Source organism: Puma concolor, chromosome E4 (genome assembly GCF_028749965.1).
Source record: "Puma concolor isolate L17-30 chromosome E4, mPumCon1.1.hap2, whole genome shotgun sequence".
In the NCBI taxonomy this organism is placed as follows: Eukaryota; Metazoa; Chordata; class Mammalia; order Carnivora; family Felidae; genus Puma; species Puma concolor.
The window spans coordinates 26,647,458-26,674,626 of NC_141683.1; the positions used below are offsets into that span (position 1 = coordinate 26,647,458).

At 47.8% G+C, this 27,169-nt stretch overlaps 1 protein-coding gene across 18 annotated transcripts in view; it reads right to left on the reverse strand.

Moving 5' to 3' along the window:
- Positions 1–27,169, reverse strand: part of NFASC (neurofascin) — a 182,065-nt gene that overhangs the window by 76,103 nt on the left and 78,793 nt on the right. For 17 of the 18 annotated variants that reach the window (XM_086693741.1, XM_086693729.1, XM_086693740.1 and 14 more), the window contains exon 2: positions 20,156–20,261. The exons of the other annotated variant lie outside the window; for it this stretch is intronic. In XM_086693741.1, coding sequence (XP_086549867.1) covers positions 20,156–20,261 — 106 coding nt within the window. The remainder of the gene's footprint in view (positions 1–20,155; positions 20,262–27,169) is intronic. 18 annotated transcript variants of the gene reach the window in all.

The window sequence follows — 27,169 nt, forward strand, 5'->3', positions numbered from 1 at the left end:
CCTATTATATAGCACTTGTCACTTCGTATTCATTGTGTTCTTTCCAAAAGCCACTCATCTGTACCCTCTATTAAAAAAGGAAGGCTCCAGGGGCGCCTGGGTGGCGCAGTCGGTTAAGCGTCCGACTTCAGCCAGGTCACGATCTCGCGGCCCGTGGGTTCGAGCCCCGCATCGGGCTCTGGGCTGATGGCTCAGAGCCTGGAGCCTGTTTCCGATTCTGTGTCTCCCTCTCTCTCTGCCCCTCCCCCGTTCATGCTCTGTCTCTCTCTGTCCCAAAAATAAATAAACGTTGAAAAAAAAAATTTAAAAAAATAAATAAATAAAAAATAAAAAAGGAAGGCTCCATAGGGAAGGTGCCTCATTTTGTTTATTCCTAGAATCTAATATGGCAGGCACTCAAAAATATGTGATGGATGGATGAAAAATGAGCAAATAAATGGCTGACTGAATGAAATAAACCACTTGGATCACATGTTTTTGTTGTTTAAACTCGGGTCTCCCCAGAAAACCAGCAGGCGGCTCAGGGGAACACATGCTTTGGACCTGGATGGTATACTGTGGAGGATCCCCTCCAGTGGAGGAAAAAACTCCCTCCCTCCCTAGGCACTGCACTTGGGCCAGAGATCAATCAGCTAGAAGAGGGTCAGGGGAGTAGAAATCTCCCAAGGAGGAAAATCTCCTGGCTGGACGGCGTCACAGGACGTCTTTGGTTCTTCCTCCAAAGACGGTCTTTATACAGACACAGGAAGGGTCTGCTAACTCCCCTCCTTGGGTCGTACATCTCCAAAGACCAGACTCAGGCTATCCAGCTGACACCTTGTACTGAGAGAACCAGCATGGGGTGAAGCTCAGCATTCCTTCACATAGGACAGTGGGGATGGGTTGGCTCCCGTCTTGGCTTCATGACTGCCATGTTTTGTTCAGGAGCTGCCCAGCAACAGGAAGTGATGGGCAGGAGAAGGGTATCTTGTTCTGGGAATCTTGATGGGCATAAGAAGCCAGAGCTATTCACTAACTAGAAACACACTGGCAGGAAAAAAAAAAAGCCCAATTATTTGGGGTGCTTTTAACTCACAATTTTAAAACACGGTAGACAGAGTTCTTGGAGATAATCTGGTAGCTGTTTGATAATTCTCTCTCCCTCTTCTCTCTGGAACCCATTTTTTCCCAGTAAAATCTTAAAAGAGTAAGAGACTTTTAAGATCATTTTGCTTTATGAAATCCCCTTACTTTTCAAATGAGAAAACAAGAGCCCAGCGAGGGGAAGTGATTTGCTCAAGGTCACACAGCTGGTTAGGGGCAAAGCCAGGAAAAGAACCCAGATCTCCCGACTCCTCACCCAATTTCCCATCTCTCCATATGCAGGAAAGTTCCAGAGTAAAGTTGCTATTTAAAAAAGAAATGCTGGGGCGCCTGGGTGGCGCAGTCGGTTAAGCGTCCGACTTCAGCCAGGTCACGATCTCGCGGTCCGGGAGTTCGAGCCCCGCGTCGGGCTCTGGGCTGATGGCTCGGAGCCTGGAGCCTGTTTCCGATTCTGTGTCTCCCTCTCTCTCTGCCCCTCCCCCGTTCATGCTCTGTCTCTCTCTGTCCCAAAAATAAATAAACGTTGAAAAAAAATTAAAAAAAAAAAAAAAAGAAATGCTCTGGATCCTCTGTTCCTCCTGCCCTTGCCCCTCCCCTGCTCATGTGTTCATGCACGCTCTCTCTCTCTCAAAACAAAAACAAAAACATTTTAATATAAAGTCAATGCATCTTTCTTTTTAATGTTTATTTTTGAGAGAGAGAGACAGAGGGTGAGCAGGGGAGAGGCAGAGAGAGAGGGAGACACAGAATCCAAAGCAGGCTCCAAGCTCTGAGCTGTGAGCACAGAGCCCGATGTGGGGCTTGAACCCACGAACCGTGAGATCATGACCTGAGCCGAAGTCGGACGCCCAACCAACTAAGCCACCCAGGCGCCCCCAAAACAAAAACATTTTAAATAAAAAAATAAATAAATGTGGGTGTCTGGGTGGCTCAGTTGGTTGAGCGTCTGACTTCGGCTCAGATCATGATCTCATGATCTGGAGCCCTGCATCAGGCTCACTGCTCTCAGTGTGGAACCTGCTTCGGATCCTCTGTCCCCCTCTTTCTCGGCCCCTCCCTTGCTTGTGTGCCCTCTCTCTCTCTCTCAAAAATAAATAAAACATTTAAAAATTAATTAATTAATTAATTTAAAAAATGTAGTTTCTTTAAAAAAGTAAACACAGATTTATCACCTGACCCCATATTTCTACTTCTAGGTATATGCCCCAAAGAGTTAAAGACCAGTACTCAAACAAGTCCCTGTGTGCACATGTTCATAGTAGCATCATTCATAACAGCCAGAAGGTAGAAACAGCCCAAATGTCCATCAACAGATGAATACATAAGCAAAATTGCAGTACGTACATTCCACGAACTATCACTTGGCCACAGAAGGCAGGTACTGACACCTGCTACAACGTGGACGAAACCTGAGATGGTTATGCTCGCTGAGAGGAGCAAGACACAAAAGGTCACATACAGAATCATCTCATTTATATTGAGGATCCCAAGTAGGTAAGTCCATACAGACAGAACACAGGTTGGTGCTTACCAGAGGCAGAGGGGAAGGGGGAATGGGAAATAATGGGTATGGGGTTTCCTTTCGGGGTGATGATAATGTCGGGATAAGGTAAGGGATTCCACGGGAGTATAATAAGAACGACTCGATTGAGGTGATGGCTGTACATACTGTGCGTTATTCCACATGGGCATATAGGCACCTTCACCTCCCTGAGCCTGGTCCGCTCAGCCTGGAGGAGAGGCACACGGCTTGTAATCCTTCCCGTACATTCTGAAGGACTCTCCACCCATGTCTAAGGAACAGGAGTGTTAACTGGTGTCCGGGCATGTGGATTCTAGTGTTGCACCCAAAGAAGTCAATGCAGAGTGAGGAGGGAGATGTCCTGCCTGCAGGTACCCCCACATCACCAAGGGTTACAGTTTTCCTATCCCGATAACCAGGTAGGAAAGGCCAAGGGCAGGGATGTCTAACTGAAGGCAGGTAAGTGCCTGCTTCTAATCAAATCTTATTTCTTACGCTATCTTGCTGGGTGGCCCAGTCACAAAGTATCTCAGGTTCCTCTCCCATTAGGGGTAGAGAATGACATCACCCAGGGGCGGGTGTGGGGGTGCGTGGAGAATGCCATCTAACTACGGAGCATCCTGGGGAGAAATAGGGAAAATCCCATATCTGGTGAGAGGGCAGATGGGGGCTGCAGAAGAGGGGCCGTGATGACTGTCTTGGAATGCTGGGAGAAGGTGTGGAATTTTTCCGTTTAGCTCCACGAGGGAAAAAACTAGAATCGAAGGGGAGAAGGTTCCAGAGAGGCAGCTGCTGCTCTGAGATGTAAGGAAGAATAATCTGATAAATGTAGCCATCCTACAGTACCATCCACGAAAGTAAACACTCTACCCACACACACTATCGATACAATGTGTCCGAAAGATCCTTTTACATCAAATCAAACAGGTTAGAGGTGGATCGTAAGGATGTAAAATACATAAAAGGGAGGGCTATTGCAGGGGGAGAGAGTGAGGAAAAGAACAAAAACAAAACCACAAGAGAAATCTTGTGTGGGCTGATGGTGTACTATACGCTGCGGAAGAGGATTAATTCGATGCTTGCACTTCTGAAATCCTCCCCCTGCCCTGCAACCCCTGTGTGAAAAGAGAAGAAAAGAGAGAGGGAACAGAGTTACCCAAACATGCAATGTTCTGCCTGGTGCAGTACTGAGCTCACTGTTTCATAAAGAATCCAAGCAGCATTTGGCCAGGTGCTGTGCTGACAATGCACCCACACGGGAAGGAGCTGGATGCTTCTCAGAAACTCCTCGGCACTATTTAAATACACAGATCCCTGGACCCTCAAACTTCTAGGCAGGGGGCCAAATTGGGCTTGCAGATTTAAAACACTGGTTTTTTTTTTTTTTTTTTTGAATTTGAATGCCCTTAGAAATTCTGTTATCTTATGTGGGATGATTCCTTCACTTAGGTAAGCTCCCTGAACTGAAGCTTTAAAGTTTCCGGCACTTTAAATTTGCAAGCCTTGTGGGAGATTCAGATTCACAATGTCTGAGACGGGGCCCAGGAAGGGTGTGGGAGTCGGGTGATGGTCAGCCATTGGTGCGGACTGCTGGACACGACAGCCTCTCTTGGTCAAGTTCGAGAGCATGGGCTGTGCAGCGTGACTGTCTTGAGTTTGAGGGGGTGGGGGTCACGGGCAAGTACTGAACCTTCAGACTTCTGTATTTCTCATCTGAAAAGCTCACACAGGACTATTCCAGAGGGCTTCTGGGATGACTTAATACACAATTCCTATTTAAAGCCCTTGGCAAAGCACAGGGCCCAGAGTGATGCTCAGTACGTGTTAGCTGCTGCCCCGGGGCGGGCTTTGAGTTCGCAGGATGAAGGAAGCATCCTGGTTACCTACGTGACGTTACTGGTAACAGCGGCTACTAGTAATAATTATCCACCCGCAATCAGTGTGCTTTCCAATTTTTCCTTCTTTCTGGATCCTGGTTTGCTTTCTTTCCCCAGACTGGGGAGCCCCTGGGGTTGGCACCACAAGCTGTCCCCGGCAGACGGTTGAGAGGCCCATGGCTCCCACAAGCTGTCATCACCGGGAGCCCCCCACATTCCCGCAGCCCCGTTCTGGGCGGGGCTGTGCCAGTGGTCACAACACATCTGTGATGATGGGAGGAAAGACTGGCGGGGCTGAAACGTGGCTCAGCTGCCAGTTCCACGTCTCCGAGAGCAGAACGCCCCCCCCCCCCCGGGACTGTTGGGTGGCAGTCGGCAGGCCACTCATTCATTTACCAGATCTGGCAGCAGGTGCTGCTTTAGAGAATATAACACAAGGACGAGAGATAAGGTTTCTCTGCTCTGGTGGAGCCTTCTTTCCAGTGAGGGAGACAGGAAATTGGCAGTGAACACAAACAAATCAGGTCGCAGTAGGTCCAGTGAAGAAAACACAATCCGACCTGCACATATGGAGGCGACCTACATGCCCTTCATCCTTCAGTAGGTGATACCTAAACTGTGGAGCATCCTTCAGTAGGTGATACCTAAACTGTGGAGCATCCACACGACGGAGTACTATTCAGCGCTAAAAAGAAATGAGCTAACAAGCCACGAGAAGACACGGAGGAAGCTTAAATGCGTATCGCTAAGTGAAAGAAGCCATGGAAAGGCTGCGTACAGTATGATTCTATGTCCCTAAGTGACATTCTGGAAAAGGCAAAGCTATGGAGGTGGTAAAAAGATCAGTGGTCGCCAGAGGTGGGTGGTGGGGGGGAGAAGGAATGAATAGATGGAGCACGGAGGATTTTCAGGGCATCAAACTCCTCTGTATGAGACTATGATGCTGGGCCCATGTCATTACACATTCGTCTAAACCTACAGAAGGACAGCACTGGGAGTGAACCCTCATGTCAACTACGGACTGTGGGTGATTAGGATGTGTCAGGGTGAGTTCATCAGTTGTTACAACTGCACCTCTCTGGTGGGGGGTGGTGCTAATGAGGGAGGCTGTGCGTGTGTGGGGGTAGGGGGTTTACGGGAAATCTCGATACCTCCCAGCTTGATTTTGCTGTAAATCTAAAAGGTCTCTAAAAAAAAAAATCAAGTCAATAAATAAAGAAAAAGAAGAAGAAAAGAAACCCCAATAGGCTGATGTGGTAAGGGCAGTGAATGGTCAAAGAAGGCCTCTTGTGAGAAGGTGACATTTGACGGAGATCTAAATGGCAAGGAGGAGCCAACTTTATAAAGGTGGGTCAGGAAAACATCCGGGGCCAGGGGAACCGCTTGTGCAAAGACCCTGTGGCAGGAAGTAGATGGGTAGGTGAAATAAACCAGTGTGGCCAGCTCTGAAGATGAAAGTAAGGAATTTAAATTCCATTCTAAACACGCCAGGAGGCTACTGCAGGGTTCTAAGTGGTGGGTGACCTGATGAGAGCTGTTCTCAAAGGCCACCCTGGCTGCTCTCTGGAGGGCGGCATGTAGACAGGTGGCAGTGGAGGCAGGCAGACCCTCCGGGGTGAGGCCAGCCTCTTCACTTTCCAACCCAGAAACTTCACCACTGTTTCAATGAAACCACCCAATGCAGCCAGCCTCACGGCCACCCCGGGGTTTCCCACCAAGTATTCAGGGTAAGGAGGGTAGGGCTGAAAGATTTCTCACGAACCTTTTAGTGCCAGGTTTTTGCATTGGGTCAGAGGAGCCTGGTGGTTTCTTTGGAAGTGCCGGGGACCTTCTCCAAGGGAGGAGAGCATTTGGAGAGGGAGGAACAAGTGGGACTTCGGCCCCCACCCCCACTCCACTCTCACCGGGGCTGCTTCAAAGTCCCTGTTTGTTGATATTGGGTTTTGCATGAGGTTTTATTTGAAGAAAGGACTCCGTCAGTAAAACAAAGAACTGGAAATCCTTGTGCAGCAGTCTGACTCTCCAAATGCAGAAAACCCCGAACCCATCGGCGACAATGCGTGGGCGCAACAGCCAGGCGCGGCTGGGAGGAAGGACGTGGCAAGCCGTCAGGTGTCCCAAGGCTCGCATCTTTTGCATTGAGGTCTGCGGTGCTCTCCGGGCTCAGGGGGCTTCCTGGGACTGCTTCACAATCCCCAGTCCCCCAGGGGGGAGTGGGGGGTGTCTCCGTGTGTAACACGGGGATAGTCTAACACCGCAGAAGGCAGAGGGGAAAGACCTGATTCTTCATGCCACCGTTGGTGTCGCTGACGGAGCATTCCCTGAAGCAAGCCCTAACTGTGGATCTTCCAACTGCATATATATTTATATTACAAATTCCCTTTAATTTTGAAGCCGGCTGGAGTCGAGTGTTCTACCACGTGCAGCTGACAGCGCGCTGTCACGGTCAGAAATGCCCGTGGGACGTTAGCTGGGTGCCTACGCTTCCCATGGCCTCCACTTTCTGCGTAAAAAGTGTCCCTCCCTCCTCCTGCCAGCGTCTGCTGGACCCAGGCCCACCCCTCCGCAGAGACCCGCCCTTGACCATCCGCTGTCCGCTCCACATGCTCCTGAATCTCCCAACTCTTCTCCGGGCCTCAGCAGAGAAACACCTTCAAGTTTCTCTCCTAACAAAAACAAAAGATTATTCTCTGGATCCCACAGCCTCCCTACATACACCTGATTTGTTTTTTTTTTTTCCTTCTCTCTCTTCTCATGAAAGTTTGTTTAGAGAGTGGACTGTGGCTTCTGCTTCTATTTCCTGAGTTCTCTTTCCCTCCTCCAACCAGACTCTGGAACGCTCCCTCCAGACCTCCCGCTGGCCTCCAGACGGCCGACTCTAGCGTCCTTAGTCTTTATCTCGCCAGACCTCTTGGAGGCGGCATCGGCTTCCGTCAACCACTCCATCCGTCCCTCCTCACATTCTTTTCTCCTTGGCCTCTGAACCACCACTTCTGGCCTCCTCTTCTCTCTGGCCCTTCAAACCTCTGCAGCGGCAGTGATCACCTTGCCAGAGCCTCTCCTTCTGCCACGGGTTCGTCGTGTTTCCACTGGGGTCCTGCTCCTCTGTCTCTCTTCCCTGTCTCTGTTGATGGCCCCCACCCAACTTGCCCAAGCCAGACACCTGGGAATCACCCTGAAATCCCACCGCTGCTTACACCTCACACGAGGCACCGAGGCCCTCTCGGTGTCTCTCACCCCCTTTCCCTTTCCCGTGCTCCCGCCCTCTTACCTTTGATCTATGTCATGTCTCGTGGACTACTGCAGTAACCCCCCCAGCTGGTATCTTTCCAGGTCATTCTCCATGTTGCTATTACAGTCATTTTTCTAAACCCCTGTCTGAGGCTGTCAGTGCTCGGCTGAAAACCCTTCCATATCGCCCCATCCATCTAGAGGGTCAGACCCAAACTCCTGCGTGCAGCAAGGCTCCAGGAGATCAGACTCCTGCAGGACTCTCAGACCCCATCCAAATGCTAAATGCCCCGTAACTGACACACCATTTACAATCTCCACATTTTACATGTGCCATCCTCGGTGGCTGGAAAGGCCTTCCCTCCTTGTCACGTGATTAATTTTCTATTCAGTCTGCAACATCGCACCACTCAGGCGTCTTCTGCTTCGTGACGCCTTCGTGACGCCTTCGTGACGTTCCCCCTTGCACCTGTCTCTCTGGGGCACTTAGCACACCGGTAAAACTTTAAATTAAGGGTTGGAGACTTTCTCTGTAAAGGTCCAGATCGTAGGTATTTTCAGCTTTATGAGACATACAGCCTCTGTCACAACTGCTGAACTTTTCTATTGTAGTGAGAGAGCCACCATGGCCAATAAGTGAGCGAATGGGCATAGCTATGTTCCAATAAAACTTTATTTACAAAAACAGGCAGCGGGCTGGAATTGGCCGGGGGGGGGGGGGTGTGGGTCGCAGTTTGCTCACCACTAGCTTAACTCGTCTCTCCTCTTTGTGGCATTTTTGAGGCTTAGCCCATGCGCTGATCATTCTTGCGTCCGGTGTATGCCTGGAAGGGAATATTTACGGAGTAGAAGACCCAAGTAAAGTCCTCCATCCTGCCACTTACTTTTTTTTTTTAATAAATTACTTGTTTTCCGAGCTTTTAAAAAAAATTTCAACAATGGAAACAGACCACACCTCCTTTGCCTGCCACTCCACTCATCTTCTCCCAGATTCCAGATGCCTCTGCACCCAGTGTGAGAGAGTGTGCGTGCAACAGGCGGATGGCTTCATAGTGGCCAAGGACCACTGAGATTTGAGGATATTTTCTGAGTTAGGGTCACCAGGAGCTGATGACTGACCGGTAGTGGGTGGTGAGAAGAAGGACGGCATGAAGGTTTCTAGGTCGGGAAACTGGATTAGGATAATGCTAAGGATCGGTATCAGAAATACAGAACAGGGAATGAATCTGTTCGTGGTCGGGCACAAGGAGAACATGAGCTTGGAACCGAATATGTTCAGTTGGATGCCTCCGAGCCATGAACAGAGCAGTCCTGCAGGTACTTGGAGGCTGGGCTCCTGATTAATGCCTTGGGACGTACCGACAGATGAGTGCTATGAGGCCACATGCTAGCAATTAGTGCCTGGAATAAATAATAAAATGACGAGAACAATACTACCCACACCAGCTAAGGAACACATTCAAACATCACTGCCACAGGATGTTGTGAGGGAGCAGAGATAATAAAAGCCCAACAGAGCCTACGTAAAACTCCACCATTGTGCATCAGATTAAAAAAAAAAAAAAAAAAAAAAGGCAGCAGGCTTATTAACTATAGCTGTCCGGAAGCAACCTCTTCAGCAGTCAGAGAGAGGAGCTGAAACACAAGAGGAAATAAAGGCACATCGAAGTAAGGAGTGGGGCAGGGCCAGGCGTGTGGGGCCCGAAAGAGCTCAGAGGTGTCCCACACTGGGCCGGAGGGCTCGCGCAGACAGGTAGGCAGCCCTTCTTAGCTGGGACTCCAGACTCAGAGCTAAGGTATTTCTCAGCTCATTTGCTCCCCATACAAACGCGTAACAGTCACAGCTGACTTGTACATAAATATAAACCAGTGTCTCGGGTTATCACTATGATAATAACCACATTCCTGCTCACCTACCGCCTTCTTACTTGAAGAACAAAGAGCCAGCATCCTGCCCATGCTCACCCTCTATCCTGTCTGTTCTCGGCAGGAAAACTGGTCGAGGAGCCGGCCTAAGAGACACAATCTGCGTGCGCTCCTTGGGCAGCTCTCAACGCTAATCGCAGCCTCTGCTCCAGCCAAACAGGCACCTTCGGCGACCTTGACCTTTGCTCCCACTTCACCCAGGCCAGAATGCTACTCCCTCACTTCTCTCCAGTGCAGATCCCCTTCTTTACCAAGGCCCCGAGCGGCAACCCCTCCCTGACACCAGCCCTGCTTTCGCCCTGAAAATAGGCTGCATTTCCCTTGTGTTTCCCAATGCGCCACCAAACTCTGTTCCAGCAGTCATTTCTCCCTGCCCATGGGATTCCCGTGTCTGTCTCCTGCATCGAACCCTCAGCTTCTTTTTTTTGTTTTTAAATGTTTTTATTTATTTTTGAGACAGAGACAGAGCACGAGCGGGGGAGGGGCAGAGAGAGAGGGAGACACAGAATCGGAAACAGGCTCCAGGCTCCGAGCCGTCAGCACGGATCCCGACGTGGGGCTCGAACTCACAGACCGCGAGATCCATGACCTGAGCCGAAGTCGGACGCTTAACTGACTGAGCCACCCAGGTGCCCCCGAACTCTCAGCTTCTTGAGCTCAGAGCCCATGTCTTACCTCCCTCCATAGTAAGACAGTACAAAAAATATGTGTGGGATGAGTAGCTGACCAGATACTTCTTATTACTGGGAGATAGTTATCCCATCGGCAAATCCACATATGACAAATCCTTGGCGAATATCACACAGGATGAAACCATTATTAAGATATAAGTCTGATAATGAAAATAACCACAGTAACCCAAGAAGAGCATCTCACCAGCATCCTCTCAGCCCACACTCTCATCTCCTTTTCTCTGAAATCTTCCCCCTCCCCGTTCTCAGAGCTTTCTGTCCGATCTGTCAGGGCTACGCTGTTTCCTCTACCCCACAGACAGGCCCTCAGAATCTAGGGGCTCAGCTGTGCCAGGCACTAGTCACAAAACTGCTGTCCCTTCCACTCCCAGCCTAGCTGCCCCCTCAGCCCTGAGGGCGTCAGCACAGTTGCCAGGGTTCTGAGGTCCACCTGCAGTGGAGGGACTGCTGTGGGTGTTATAGGGGACCCTCCTCGCCGTCCCCCCCTCCTGCCCTCTGATCCCCACCGCCACCTCCCTTCCATCTCTCTCCTGCCAAGGAATAAACGATTCAACAGATGGTGACCCGAGCCTGCTCCGCTCCCTCCGCTCACAGGCATCTAAAGGCCAGGGGGTGGGTTTCCTAGGAAACTGGAAATGCCCCCTGCTGACGATCATCAGCCTGTCCCAAAGAGCCAGAGCGCCAAGCAAGTAGGAGAGAGACAGAGGGATCTCTGGAGGAAGACAAGAGTTGAAGGGGAAGCAGCAGGGAGGAGCTCCCTGGCTGCCGCTTCTGGGAGCACCTGCCAAACGATTACATCTCCCCACGTCCCCCTCCTCACCCCCACGGAATGACCGCATGTCTCAGCATCTAGAAGAAAGCATCTGCCCACACAGTCCTCCCACCTCCCGCTCTGAAGGGCTGTCTGTAACTACACCGAACCCTCTGGGGCACCGGGGCTTGACAGCCTAAGAAAGCACTCACCAGCCTGCTTCTAGATGCTGGCCTCTCCCCACGCCCAGGGGGAGAGAGACCCAGTTTCCTCGCAGCCGCAGCCGTGTGGGGTTGAACCAGTTGTCTTGTGGGATTTTCCAATAGCCAAGAAAGCCTAGTATATGGGATTCGACTCCCCCCTTCTCCCACCTCCCTTCCCAGGGTTGGAGGGGGGTGGTCTCCATCTGCTCGGTGGCTGTCTCAGCCTTGGCTCCCTTTCATTGTCAGGGGGAGAGATCTGGGAGGAGTGAGGGGCTGTGTGTTTAACCGTTGATAGTGATCCACTTGGTGACAGTGACAGGGGCGCCCAGCAGACCCGGCCCCTCCTCTCCCTGCCTCAGCTAAGTTCACAGAGGCCACAGGGCTCAGGGGGAATGGGGGGGGGGGGGGGAACAACAGTATCAGGTGGCCCTTGATTCCTGCCTGGGGAGGGGGCCGAGGGCGACACCTGGGTTTAAGGTTAGGGATTTGGATGAAAACAGCTGTTTCCTGCTCAACACCCAGAACTGATCTGTAGATTGAAACCTGAACCACTTGGCTATTTATTAAATCGGGAGCGAGGGAGGGAGGGAGGGAATGGGAGAGAAGAAAGGGGGAAGAGGCCTTTCCCTCAAGGTGACCACCGTGAATGTCTGCTGAATACCCAGTCTTCGCACCAGGCTCCGTAGGGGCGCACAGCACTAACAGGGCACCCTGGTACTCATACGCCTCCGGGCAGGCTGGGGCCCCCAAAGAAGCTGCACCCACCAAGAGAGTGTAGCTCCTTCCAGGGTGGGGAGGCGCTGACATCTGCCTGTCATGACATAAGTGGCTGGGTCACTAACACCATGGGGCTTGGACACGGAGACCTGCGGTGTTCTCTTTCATAACTGCACCGTGAGCGTCCACCCCATAGCCTTTGACCATCTACTCGTAAAAGACTTTTCTAGGTTGCTCTTCCTTATTTTTGTTTTCCCATCACAACAATGCCACAGTGAACATCCTCGCACATAGAGCCTGACACTTGGAGGAAGAGGGGTTGCTGTATCGTCCCAGCTCTTTGACTCCAGGCCAACTGGAGCCTGGCACATCTCAGCCTGGCCTGGCAAGGGAGCCCAAAGTATACAGGTGGCCTGGTCCAGAGCCCAGCCCTGCTGACAGCTCCCATATGGGCCAGCGGTTGCTGGTCACACCGGGAAGAACCTGCCAGTACTATAATCCAGCCAGCTGTCTGAAGTTCTCGGGGGCTGTGCGTTTTCTCCCCCTTATTGTTATCGCTTCTTGGTTCGTCCTCTGAGAGGCAGGACTAGGAAACACGCATGGAATGGAACAGTCCTTCCAGTGTCGCCAGCGTAGCTGAGGGCTGGCGGACCTAACATGCTGGCTTGAATAAGGTTTGTGGCTATTTGTGACTTCCTATGATTCAGGCTCCACTCACTGGCCCTGCGTGTGGTTAACTGAGCTCTGACCAGTCTCCTTCTGCATAAAGACTACCTATAAAGGAAACAGAAGTTAACACGTAGGGTGTGCGGATTGCCTCCACCTCAGAGCCGTCAGCATAAACCAAACTGACACCAGGAAAGATGGCCTCGGAGGACCCCCTTGGAGAGGAATCCTGGCACCTCCAGGAAGGAGGAAGGAGCCCCCACCTCCCTACCACTCAGCATCCTAGCTTCTCACTGTCTGGCTCCCTGTCTTTTTACCCTCAGGGAGAAAGTTTCACAGCAATTAGACGCACATCTTTCTTCACAGCTGGAGAGAGAGGATGGGGAGGCTCCCACCCCCTCTCCGAGTGGGTAGGGAAGACATCCAGGATGGCAGCAGCTGCCTCCCTGGGGCCTGCCATTAAAGGAAAGTGGCTCAGTGCAAGGCTGGAGGGGAAGTGATCATAATCCTCTGTGACAGGTCTCCAAGGGTGGGGCCCAAGATTTGGGTAAGGTAAGAAGGAGGGACCCAGGAGGGAGAAAAGATGAACACTGAAGGTAAAAGGTCAGAGAAGGAGGCTTGCATTTAGTATGACAAGACCCAGGGTCACAGAGGTGAGTCACAGAGTTGTCATGTGACCCAGTAACGCCACTCCTGGGTATGGACCAGAGAGTACTGAAGACACACATCCACATGAAATCTGTACAGGAACGTTCACAGTAGCATAATTGATAATGGCCAGAAAGTGGAATGATTCAAATGTCCCTCACCCAATGGGTGGCTACATAAAATGTGGCACATCCATACAACGCGGTATTGTTCAGCCATAAAAAGGAACGAGGCACCGAGGCATGCTGCAATATGGATGCACCTCGAGGACATCATAATGAGTGAAAGATGCCAGTCGCAGAAGACTACACATTGTATAATCCCATGAATATAAAAAGTCCAGAGTCGGTATATCCATAGAGGTAGAAAGTAGATTAGTATTGTCCAGGGCTAGAGAAGGACCAGAGTGGAGGGAGGGGGAGGGATCCCTAACGGGTAGGGGTTTTGTGGGGGTTGGAGGGCAAAGGCAATGAAAATGTTCTAAAGCTAATTTTGGTGATGAGTGCTCAACTCTGTGAATATATTACAAATCATTGAGCTGTATACTTTAAATAGGCAAATTGTATGGTATAGGAAATATATCTCAATAGAGCTGTTATTTAAACTATCAGTAAGAGGGGCGCCTGGGTGGCACAGTCGGTTAAGCGTCCGACTTCAGCCAGGTCACGATCTCGCGGTCCGTGAGTTCGAGCCCCGCGTCGGGCTCTGGGCTGATGGCTCGGAGCCTGGAGCCTGTTTCCGATTCTGTGTCTCCCTCTCTCTCTGCCCCTCCCCCGTTCATGCTCTGTCTCTCTCTGTCCCAAAAATAAATAAAAAAAGTTGAAAAAAAATTTAAAAAAAACAACACAAAAAACTATCAGTAAGAGAAAAGAATTACAGGGGTACCTGGGTGGCTCAGTCGGTTGAGCACCCGACTTTGACTCAGGCTGTGATCTCACAGTTGGCGAGTTCGAGCCCTGCATCGGACTCTCTGCTGTCAGCACAGAGCCTGCTTTGGATCCTGTGGATCTAACACGGATCCCCTCCTCCACGCTCTCTCTCTCTCTCTCTCTCTCTCTCTCAAAAATAAATAAACATTAAAAGAAGAAAATAAAATACTTTAAAAAATAAAGAAAAAAGAATCACATAAGGACTGGGAAGGCTCTTGTTACAAAACTGTGATATTTCAAAAAGGAAAGTTAATGATAAAATAGACAAACACAGTTTCAAATGTTCAAAGGGATTTAAGGAACTAAGTTTCTTAATGGGATCAAACACGTTTGTCAAAATTTACGAGGTTTATGAAGAAAACTGTAACATTTGTCAGTTGAAAAGTTTAAGGAAGAATTCGGCTTGGGGATTGAGAATTTTAACATCATGGATATTGATTTCAAACAAAAGACGGAGGGCTAAGTTTTTGTATGCCACCTTCGGGAGTCACAGTTTTGTTCCTAACTCCATAGAAAATTGCAAAATGCTGTACAGAGGGAATGTCGCGGAGAGAACAGGTAGGAAACCCCATCCCTTTCAGAAGCTTTCCTAAGGGAAGACAGCTGTGCAAAACCTCAGCCATCTTCCTTTCAAATGTAGCTTCCTACCCCAGGCTCTGAGCAGTGGGCTCCCAGGCTCCTTGAGTGGGGTGTTCCATTTGAAGCCCAGGCCACTGTCCACACGAGGACCTACCATCTGGACCCATCTGCTCCCAACGTCAGTCATGTTAAGCTGCTTACCCCGCCCTCTATTTGTGGGATTCTAAGCCTGGTTTCAACAGACCAAGGTTCTGAAGCCATTTGAAAACCACAGACTGAACTCAAGCAGGAAGAAAAGAGGGATAAGGTTATAGGAGAAGCTTGTTTGGGGTGCAGGAAAGAGGGAGGACCTTCACTCCCTTAATCAGACTGTGAGCTTTCTGAGGGCGAGGGCGGTGGCTTCTAGGTCTTTCCTGCATCCTTCACAGGAATAAGCTCCAGCTCAAAACAGAAGAGGGCTGGGCTTAATCAATAGAGGTGAACAATGAACTAGCTCGGAAACCATGCAGACCAGGGAAAACTCACTAGACATGAATTCAGAGATGGGGCTTCAAGAGAATTCCTCTGGCACATGGAAAGGGCATGAACTTGGAGCCACACACCTGGGCTTCAGTGCCACCTCGGCTGTCCACAGGCTGCGTGATCTTTTTTAAGTTTATTTATTTATTTTGAGAGAGACAGAGAGACAGAGAGAGCGCGCACAAGCAGGGGAGGGGCAGAGAGAGAGAATCCCAAGCAGGCTCCTTGCTGTAAGCACAGAAGCCTAACGCGGGGCTTGATCCCGCGATCTGTGAGATCATGACCCGAGCCAAAATCCAGAGGCGGACTCTTCGCTTTAGACTTAGCCACCCAGGTGCCCTCTGCTGCATGGTCTTCAGCAGTGTGTTTACTCTCTCTTAGAGCCTAAGTTTTCTTGTCTTTAAGAGTGGGATGAATACACTTCATAAAAGGTTGTTTCCATGATTATTTTTTTAATTTTTTTAATGTTTGGTTATTGTTGAGAGAGAGAGACAGACAGAGTGAGAGCAGGGGAGGGACAGAGAGAGGGAGACAGAGAATCTGCAGCAGGCTCAGTGCTGATCGCTCAGAGCCTGACGCAGGGCTCAAACCCACGAACCACGAGATCAGGAAGTGAGCCAAGGTCAGACGCTCAACCGACTGAGCCACCCAGGCTCCCCTCAGTGATTATTAATTCAATGAACTGTTGTGAGTTAATTCATTTTAAATCAGTTAACGGGCTAAGTTATATGTATAGCATCTAAACCAAGGCCTGGCACAAACCCAGCATTCAAAAGTCACTGGTCCTTTCTCCCTTTTTCCCAAGTTATGGCCGGTGTATTGCATCGCTACATAGCTTTGGGCAGGCTGGGCTTTGGAATACAGAAGTCTACTTTGTAGATGTATGAAAGGCACAACAATGCCTGTGCAACTAGCCTTGGCTCTGTGGCCAAGGAGTTAATATCAGTCTTAAAGCTAACACATGGTGATGTGCCCAGTAGTTGTCTGCTTCAGACCAGAGGGCAAAGGAGGCTCCTGCAAGATCCCAGACTAGCCAAAGCAGCGGTGGGCCCCTTTCTTTCCTGCCTCTGCTGGGGTCTCCTGATCCCAAGCCCTTCCTACGCCTTATTCATACCAGCTTCATCCACCAATGCCCCATGGCCAATGGTGGCAACTGCACCTGGCTAGAGTCAGCCCCAGAGAGGGAGCCATGTCAGTTCTACGGAGGTAACTTCCAACCCGCTATCCATATGGGAGTAGCAGCTGAGATTCCAAGGACAGCGCACACCCAGCTGCGTTTTAAAAATTCCTGTTGGGCTGCTAAAGGGGCACAGGGAGAAAAGGGCTAAGACAGCAGGAGGGAGTGGCATCTGTCCCCCCTGTCTCCCTCCAGCCCCCTCCATTTACATCCCAGACAGACATCAGTCCGGATCCAAATGCCACCCCGGCAGGCTCCTGCAGGCCGGGGGTGTGAAAATGAAGGAGCCTGGAGGAGGGAGGTGGCACAGACAAGGGAAGGTTGTTGCCTGCGTTGGAAGATGCACCACGTGTCTGCGAGTCTGGTGCAAAGTGCTGGCAGCTACAATGCTTACACCAAAGATCGGCTCCAGCGGTGCAGGGGAAAGCTTTGTGTCTTGTGCCCTGAGAAGCACGTGCATCAGCACGTAGAAGGGGCTCCCTTTGCTACAGATGTGGTCCTCTTATTAGAAATAGAAACTCAGAAGCGACTTGGTGTCTCCAACTCAATAGCCCAGCTTCTGCTGAAAAGGTGGGTTTAGCGGGGCAGCAGAAAAGGCTGAGGAATGGAGAAGAGAACGCATCGTTTCGGCAGAAATGGTGTAGACAGCTATTAGGGGAATAGCTTTGACCTACCTCACTGCTGCTACCACGTCTCCACACCTAGCCTGTAGATCTCAGCGCCCCCAGGAGAAGGGGGCTAAGCATGGGCACTGCCTCAGGGGCCTGGGATTGGTCTTGGGGCAAAACAGTTCCTAACGAAGACCCATGGCCCCTCTCAATCACCCCACATGGTGTCCTGAGCCCATGCTGTCCGAGGTGGCCTGTTACCGTGTGTCTGGAGAGAGGAGGCTCGGGCAGAAGGGCTTAGGAGTGTGAGTGCAATTAACCGAATGGATCCATCTGGGAAACTGAAGGCCTGGAGAACCGAGGGGTTTCTCTGTCTTGCGTCAGAGGGCAGGTGTCCGTTCTGAGCGCCTGGTGGGGACCCGGAGGTGGAGCGCGGGGTGGGGGAGAGGAGGGAGGGGAGCAAAGAGTCTGAGTGGGGAAGGTGCCTCACGTGGGGAGGGAGGAGTGTGCTGACAGCAGATGCCTGGGGCAGCTCCAGATGGCAGTGGCCTCAGAACAAAAGGGGAAGAGCCAGAGGGAAGGAAGACCCAGAAACAGAGGACTTGCCCCATGAGGCTTCCGCAAACAGATTCCCACCTGGAACCTGGCTGGAAGCGGACTGAGAAGAGGCTACCCAGAGTTTCCGGGAACATTTGGAACAGGCCACCCCAAACCCAGCTGTGTGGGTCCCCCACGGCTGGACTGCCCAGATTCAAATTCAAAGTGCTGGCACTTTCTTAGACATTTAGCTTTGGGTACAGGCCTTAAACTTCCTGTATTTCTGTCACTGATAAAATGTGAATAATAATAGGCCCTATTTCGTAGGTTTGTTGTGAGGATAAAATGGAAAATGCACGTTAAGTACACAGCACAGTGCCCGGTGCATATGGGGAGTACTCAGAGCTCTGATTATTATAATGACGATTATCGTCACCCTCTAAAAAAGCTGGACCAGCTCTCCTGTTCTCAGAACTTATTGTTCCCTCAACAGCCATATGTACCTGCTCGCATGTATTCTCTGCATTCTTTTCTTTTCTTTTTTTTTAAGGTTTCTCTATGCGGCTGAAAGTCCTTTGACCCTTTGACCCCTCGTGCTGTGCAGGTGCCTCTGCCTGGAGGCCGCAGTGCGGTGTCACGGCCAGAAACAGCCCGTAATTCTGGGCAACTAAATTCTAGAATGGGCTCGGCTGCTAATAAATTTTGTGGACCCTGGAGAAATAACTTCTTGAGCCTCAGTTTACTCATCGACCAAATGGCATGAGGACACCAGCCTTGCTCGCACCACTGACTTGGCATGAAAGTTGAATGGCATAATGAAACGGACACACTATAAAAAGAAAGCTTGGAACCAGTGTTAGGGATTGCTGATCAGATTGGAAGTGTTCCGACGTGCGAGCTAGCACAGGTTTGCTCGGCATCAGGCAGCACGCCTCAGGGAGAGACTGGGGCTGCTAGCCAGATGTGCTGTCGTGCTGTGAAGTTGCTATCACCTGACAAGGGAGGGGCTCCTCAGGCGGGGGTCTGGGGGGGCCACCTACGGTGCCCAGGGAGGGTGGTGACGGGCTTTGGGGGGCACAGGGGGGAGAGTGCATGCAGAGAGGGGGCACGGTAACACAACAGACGACCTCCGGGTTCTGTCGCAAACCTGGGGGTCTGTTCCCATGCTGTGTTACCTATCTTTACATGCTCATGAAAATAGCTTGGTATATACCACTTTTGCAATCAGGGTCCTCCAAATACAGTAAAACAAAAGAATGGCACCTCCCCCACCCCCAGTGTCAAGCAGTACATTCAAGTTCGATACTTAGTAACAATGATCCATTGAAAAGCCCCGCGGTCATTTGGAATTCCCAAGCGGTCCCTGAAACCTGACAGTGTCGGAAGCCAGTTGTGGCCCCCGAAAGGCCCACACAGAAACTACTTTGATAAGACAAGCATATCTGAGCTCTGTTGATAGGATAAATAATAGTAACTTTCATTTACTGAACACCTGTTACATGCCAGGCATTGCGCAGGGCTCTTTATACACTTAACCTTTACAAGACGTTCATTACCGTCCCCATTGTATAAACTCAGGCCTAGAGCAGTTAGAAACGTTCCTAAAGTCACCGAGCAAGTGGAGCTGGATTGTGTCCAGATCTGGAATCCAAGTCAGCAATGCTCTGCTCTCACCTTTTGACCCCCTCCCTGCATTCCCCTCCCCGCTCTGCTCTAGCCCCATCTCCAACTCCTGGGAGAACAGAAGACGTCTGGAAAGAGGGCTGGAGAAAGACAAAATGCCATGAGGCAGAGGTGCCCAAAGCCAAGAATGAGGAAACCTTTCCCTGTTCAGACCTCTGGGTTGCTAGCTTGTGATCTGTCACCAATAACTCCTGGGTTAAAACTGTAGCCCTCTCTTCCCGCATTTCTTCCCCTGCCACCCCAGCCAGCCTGAGACTAAAACAGGAGCCGTGGGGCAGCAGGAAAATCTAGCCGAGAATGGAACAATGCAGGCCGTGCATACAGGGTCTGCATCAGTGATGTCGGCCGCGGGTTGGCTTACTGCGCGGTGGACAGCTGTCCATCTGCCAGGGCCCAATTCCCCGCCCAGAGGAGGGGTTCCCAGACTGCCCCCCATATGCTGAAGCTGTCATTCAGGAGGCTCCCAGGTTGTAGAGGCCAGGCTAAGGGGGAGGGTTGGGGGTCACAAAGCTGTTTCCCAATCTTTCAATTCAGGTGGACAGTTGGGACAATGACAAGACTAATGTCACTGACTGCATCTGCTGGACAAAACGAGTAAATGCTTCCCCAGTGCCAGCCTCCTTGCAAAGGAGAGCCTGGAGGTCTGGCTCTGTGGCCGACTCTAGGGAGAAGGAAGGGTATGTCCTTTCACAAGACTCTGGGGGCCAAAGAACCTTGGCTCATCAGAGAGAAGGGGCAGGAGGCAAGAATCTCCCCCCACCCCCACCTCTCAGTCTTGTGCACCAGCCCGAGGGCTCATACACTCACCGTCTCTGCCTCATTCAGCCTCCTTCTTGCAAAACCAGAGGCTGTCTTCCAGCCCACAGCAGGAAGGAAAACTCCAGGGTCCCAAATTGCACATAAGTCAATCAACCTGTCACAAAGCAAGCACAAAGAAGAGCCCCAGGGTCACTCTAGGAAAGAAAGAGAAAAGGCTTTGTGGTTTGCAGCTTGTTCACTCACTGGGAAATTACATCTTTGTCCACAACCATTTGGAAAGTTTTGCATAGCACAATGACATCTTTGTTTAAAGAGATTCAAGGTGCTGTGCAAGAAATGACAGCGATTCTGCAAGGTGCCTCAACATGTCAGACTTTGGTGGTCTCTCTCATTCCTAAGATCGTTATTAGTGAGTGCCCTGACATCGAGATCTAATTGCGGATTCCCCATCACCTAAAGGAGTTAAGCTGTATCTTGGAGAATTTCTCTTGTACCTATGGGGGAATTTACCCATAATTATCTCATTAATTGTCTTAACTTAGGAGAACTATTATGTTTTTCTTCCCCACCTACAGGTAACCAAACTGAACTCACCATAAATAAATCTATAGCATATAGAAGTGGGAGCTAATTTTAGGGTCAGGGGACATGAATTTGAAGTTCTAGTTTGTTATGACATTTAGGGTAGATCATTTCCCTGCATGTGTCTCATTTTCTTCATCTGTAAAGTGGGGAGAAGGTACTGTAGAGTGAGTCAGACCACCAGGCCATTAGTTAGAATTTGCAAGTTCAAGCCCAGTGCCAGTCCCTCTGGGCAACCATTTAACCTTTCTCGGTGCAGATGACACATCTCACTTAATCACTTCCTTTAACATTAAAATGTGTCTGCAGGAAATGATAAAATCCACCTTCGTAGAAGGGAATGTGGCAACATCTATCAGACTACACATGCACTTAGTCAATCTTTGGCCTGCAATCCCAGTTCTAGAAATCCATTTGAAATATATTCTGTATACCTATGTTGTGATCTCTACTAGTAAGTGAAGAAAAACATGATAGGAAAAAGTGTGCTTAATATGGTATAATTTATTCAAGAAAGGGGCAGGAATGCACAGGTAAATATGTATTCACTTATTTTTTAAAAAAGATAATAAAAGGATAAAGCATAAAATAAAAATTAAAAGACCTACCGGGTAGGGGCGGGGGATTGAAGTGGACAGGACAGGGACAGAAACTGGGCTTTGAATAGACCTTATTTTGTGGATTTACTTTGGAACACATAAATACCTGACACACTTACAAAAGCACAATTACTGTTTCTAAAAGAAATGCCTAAAATTAAAATAAAATCCACAAATGAGTTTATGTGTCCAGTTGGTTGGCCCTACACACACAGAAACTAAAACACAGTAATTTGACTCTATATCCTTGGAAAGACACGGCTAAGAATAAAAAGAACTGCTTCTTTCCTGTGCCATCCCAACCCTAAACTGTTTTCAATAATCATATTACTGATGTTACTGTTACTCTGAGACTTTTGTAATATATCGTGGGATAGGTCAAATGAATACTGATTTCTCAGCAATATACTGATATATTGATATTGCAATATACTGATACTGATATTGCTGAGAAAAAAGGTTTTCTTCTTGAAAGGTGATACAGATGTAAGATTGAGAGATCAAGTAAAAAGTCTGCAGCCCTGACTGTGAACTGGAGTATGAATATGAACTTCATATGTTTTATCTGTACATATCTGTATACACACACACACACACACACACACACACACACACCCCACATACTCCCTAGCCTTGTTCACTGTAATACCTAGAAACAAGGATCATCCCAGTAAGATTGAGCACCCCTGGTGATCTGTTTAGGAACTCTAAATACTATCCCCCCACAAAGAAATCAGGCTTCTTTGAAGAAACATCTGAGGCAGTAAACGTACAAGATGAGTCTAGAACATCTCGTCAAACCAAAAAAAGCAAATGCAGTGTCACAGACTACAAGAATCATGCCAAAAGGACTCAAAAGTCAACCAGAATAAGGTTTCCTTGGTCAAGCTGAATAGCAGTAAGGATCATATCTGCAATAGATTGAAACATAACAAATATGTTATGAATCCCTAAGAATAACGTTTAAAACTCCACACAACCCATCTTGAGGATGTTAGGGAAATACTTCATTATTTTGAAAACAGATCAATAAAGCAAAAGAAGAAAGGGTGGATAGAGGTATAGCTGAGACAAGACTGGCCTTGTACTGGTGACTGTTGCAGATAATGGTGAGTACATCAGGTTCGTTATATTAATCTCTCTCCTCCTTTGCAAAACATTTTCAAAAAAAAAAACAATTTTTGTTAATTTTTTAAAAAATGTCTTTATTTGTTTTTGAGAGAGAGAGAGAGAAACAGAGTGCAAGTCGGGGGGAGGGGCAGAGAGAGAGGGAGACACAGAATCTGAAACAGGCTCCAGGCTTTGAGCTGTCAGCACAGAGTCCCATGTGGGGCTAGATCCCATGAACTGTGAGGTCATGACCTGAGCTGAAGTCAGACGCTTAACTGACTAAGCCACCCAGGCACCCCAAAATAAAAATAAATTTTAAATGTTAGATTGAGAAACAAGAAACCATTCGAATGCTAATTCTTGAAATCCTTTGGAACTATAGTCATTTAATCCTAACAACAATCCAGTCTGATGACAAAGGATGCAAATATTATTATCCCCATTTTACACTGGAGGAAATAGGTGTAATAAGCCCATTGAGTCAGTATTCAAACCCACATGTTTGTATCCCAAAGGCCCACTATCCCACACCTGCCTCTTTAATATCCCCATTTGTATATCTGGGTTAATAAAACTTCCCTTGCCTGCATGAGGGCACTGGGAGGGCTGCTATGAGATAATGTATAGGAAAGCACGTGAGAACCAAATCCTTGTACAAATATTTTACTGTTATTTGAAAATTAGGGGGGCGCCTGGGTGGCGCAGTCGGTTAAGCGTCCGACTTCAGCCAGGTCACGATCTCGCGGTCCAGGAGTTCGAGCCCCGCGTCAGGCTCTGGGCTGATGGCTCAGAGCCTGGAGCCTGTTTCCGATTCTGTGTCTCCCTCTCTCTCTGCCCCTCCCCCGTTCATGCTCTGTCTCTCTCTGTCCCAAAAATAAATAAACGTTGAAAAAAAAAAAAAAGAAAAAAAAATGAAAATTAGGGATCACATTGGCCTTATGAGTATCACATTGCTGTGAGTATCAAATGAGAGCTGTGATTTAAAGAGAGATAGACAGATATAAAGACAGACAGACAGATAACCTTAAAGATGAGGAGGTTATAATCACCACCAATGTTTTTATTTATCATCATTGCTCACAGGACTTCAGGGTTAAGTGAGAAGGGAGCCTTGGAATCCATGATGAAGACCCTCCACCTGACCCAGGGGTAGGAAGTTTCCAGGACGGACACCTGATGCTCTGGGGAGGAACCATGATCAACAAAGACACTTGATGTCCAACAGGCTGCAAGAGTGGCTCTCAGTCACAGATGGGTGGGGACCACTCCCAGGTTGCTGGGCACTGCCTCCAGATTCCAGAAGGCCAGACACCTTCTGGGTTCATCTGAATGAGGCCTGCATTACAGGGGGGCCACGGTGGGCAGTGGAATGTGTTCCCCAGCGACAAGGAGAAGGCAGAGTATGTCCAACTGATGACAGAAGGAATGTCTGCCAGCTCCCAAACTGTTATCTCCTGGCATTCCTACCTTAATGTCTGCCTGGGGAGTGTTTACAGATTTCTTCTTAACAAATGTTTATTCTCAGATTGTCCTGCCCTCAGTCACAAAATAAAAGTGGGTCTGGGGAATCTCCAACACTTTCTTGCCTTAGAATCCTATAATTGTTGTAAGTGTGTATTTCTGAAGACATATAAAATCGAAATTTTCCTGAGTCTTGGTTCATGCCCCTTCGCCCCCTGGATATTTAGTCTGTGCACAGGGAATAAAGACTTATTCTGTCTCTGTCACTATTTCTGATCATGACCTGAGCCGAAACCGAGAGTAGGATGCTTAACCAAATGAGCCACCCAGACGTCCCTAAGCTAAGCATTTAAAAAATTATTTTACTTTTTTTTTTGAATATGTAATCCCTTCACATGATATGAAACTCATAAGATACAAAAGAGTATATAATAAAATATATATAAGTATATGAGTATATATAAGTAAATTCCCCTCCGAACCCCAATCCCCAGCCTCCCAGTTCTACTCAGCCCCTCCCCCTGGCCATCCACTGTTACCAGTTTCTTGTGTATCCTTTCAGAGGCTGGTGGTATATGCATAGCTATACCTTTTTTTAAAAAATTACAACATATGATACATATTTTTCATCTACCTTGTTTTTCTCAGAAAACATCTTATATATCTTTTTGTATTAGCGCATGTAAAACTGCTTTTAGCAGTGGCATAGTATCCTATTGTATGAACATATCCTAATTATTTGCTCCATCCTTTACTCTCAGACAGTTAGGATATTTGTGATCATTGGATGCAAAAAATTGCTGCAATACAGATCCTTGGATATATGTGATTTCTCACACTTGCAAGAATATTTTTGGGATAAGTTCTTGGATGCAGAATTTCTGGGTCAAAGAAAATGTGGCCAAACTGCTCTCCATGAAGGCTGAGACAAACACTCCCACCAGCAATATTTGAGTTTCTGTTTCCCACTTCTCCAATATGGCGTATTACTAGGTTGTTGTTTGGTCTTTGACAATCTAATGCACTGAGATTGGTGTCTCTTTTGTGGTTCTCTTATTATGAGTGAGGTTGAGTATTTTCCTTTTCTTTATTTTTACTTTTTTAATATTTATTTATTTTGGGGGTGAGGAGGGGCAGGAAGAGAGAGAGGGAGAGGGAATCCCAAGCAAGCTCCACGCCATCAGCACAGAGCCCAACACAGAGCTCAAACCCATGAACTGTGAGATCATGACCCAAGCCAAAGCCAAGGGTTGGACGCTTAACCGACTGAGCCACCCAGGTGCCCCTCCTTTTCTTTAATTGTTCCTATTCTTTGCCCATTTCTCTACCAGGCAGTTGGTTTATTCTTAGCAATTTGAGGGAATTTTTACTTACTAGGAAAATTACCTCTTTATCTGTAAGAGGAGCTTGAAATTGTCCACATCATTATTTTTATCCTGACTTTATTTGTGCACTAAATACAGACATTAGAGAAGAAAAAAAGTTTCAAGTCAATAATGGAAGGTCCCACATCAAGAAAGTAGAAAGAGAGGACCAAATAAACCCAAAGTAAGCGGAAGGAAGGAAGGAAGGAAGAAAAAACAGAAATCAATGAACTAGAAAGCAAAACCAATATAGAAAATCAATGACATGAGCTGGTTCTTTTTTTTTTTTTTAACATGAGTTAGTTCTTTGAAAAGATCAATACAATTGACAAACCTCTAACAAAACTGAAGAAGAGAAAAAAAAGATGACACAATTGCCAATATCAGAAATGAAAAAGGAGAGGTCATTAAAGACCTTCCAAACATCAAAAGGAAAATAAACAAACACTATCAACAACTCTACACAAATAAATTTAAAAACAGTAGAAATGGACCAATTCCTTGAAAATGCAAACAACCACAACTCCCAATATGTAACAGATAATTAAATAGCTTTATAATAATTAAAGAAGTTGAATTCACAATTTAAAAACTCCCAAAAAAGAAATTTTCCGGCTTAGACTGCTTCACTGAAATATTCTAACAAACTTTTAAAAAAGAATCAACACCAATTTTAGAAAATCTCTTCCATACTATAGGAGACAACACTTCCCAATTCATCTTATGAAGCTATATTACTCTGATACCAAAATCAGACAAAGACAGGAAAAAAGAAAAGAAAGTTAAAGATCAATAATACCTCTCATGAATATAGATACAAAAATCCTTTAAAAATGTTAGCAAATAGGGGCGCCTGGGTGGCTCAGTCGGTTAAGTGTCCGACTTCAGCTCAGGTCATGATCTCACGGTCCGTGAGTTCGAGCCCCGCGTCGCGCTCTGTGCTGACCACTCAGAGTCTGGAGCCTGTTTTGGATTCTGTGTCTCCCTCTCTCTCTGACCCTCCCCCGTTCAGGCTCTGTCTCTCTCTGTCTCAAAAATAAATAAACGTTAAAAAAAATTTTTTTTTAAAAACCAACTGTATTCTACATACAAGCAATGAACATATAGGAAAATTAAAAATACATTACCATTTACAGTCCCTCAAAGAATGAAATACTTAGGTATAAAATGAACAAAACATGTACAATATTTGTATGCAGAAAACTACGCTACACTTACCAAAAAAATCAAAATCTCAACAGAGAGACAGGACAGGATGCTCATGGATTAGAAGACTCAACACGATAAATATGTGAATTCTCCCCAAATTGATATACTGGCTCAATGCGATCTCTATAAAAATCCCAGCAAGATTTTTAGTAGATACAGACAGATTGTTATAAAATATATATGGAAATACAAAGGGACTAGAATAGCTAACACAATCCTGAAAAAGAAGAAACACATGGGAGGGACCCATCCACCCAACTGAAAGACTCATTATATAAATCCAGCACTACTGCTAAAGGAACAGCCACATGGATCAATGGAACAAAATAGAGAACCCAGAAGTAGACCCACACAAATGTGCTCAACTGCTTTTTGTCAAAGATGCAAAAGCAATAGGGGAATGGAGGGAAAGACAGCCTTTTCAACAAATGGTGCTGGAGTAACTGGACATCCATAGGACAAAAAAAGAAAGAAAAAAAAAGAATCTCATCCCAAGTCCTTATACAAAATGGACTCAAAATGGATGGTGGACTTAAATGTAAAATGCAAACCTGTAAAACCTGTAGAATTAAAGCAGGAGAAAATCTTTGAGATCTAGGGATACACAAACAGTTCTTAGGTTTGATGCCAAAAGCATGATCCATAAAATAAAAAAGACGATAATCAGGACTTCACCAAAATTAAAAACTCTGCTCTGCAAAAGAGGATTAAGAGTGGGAGAAATCACACATATGACA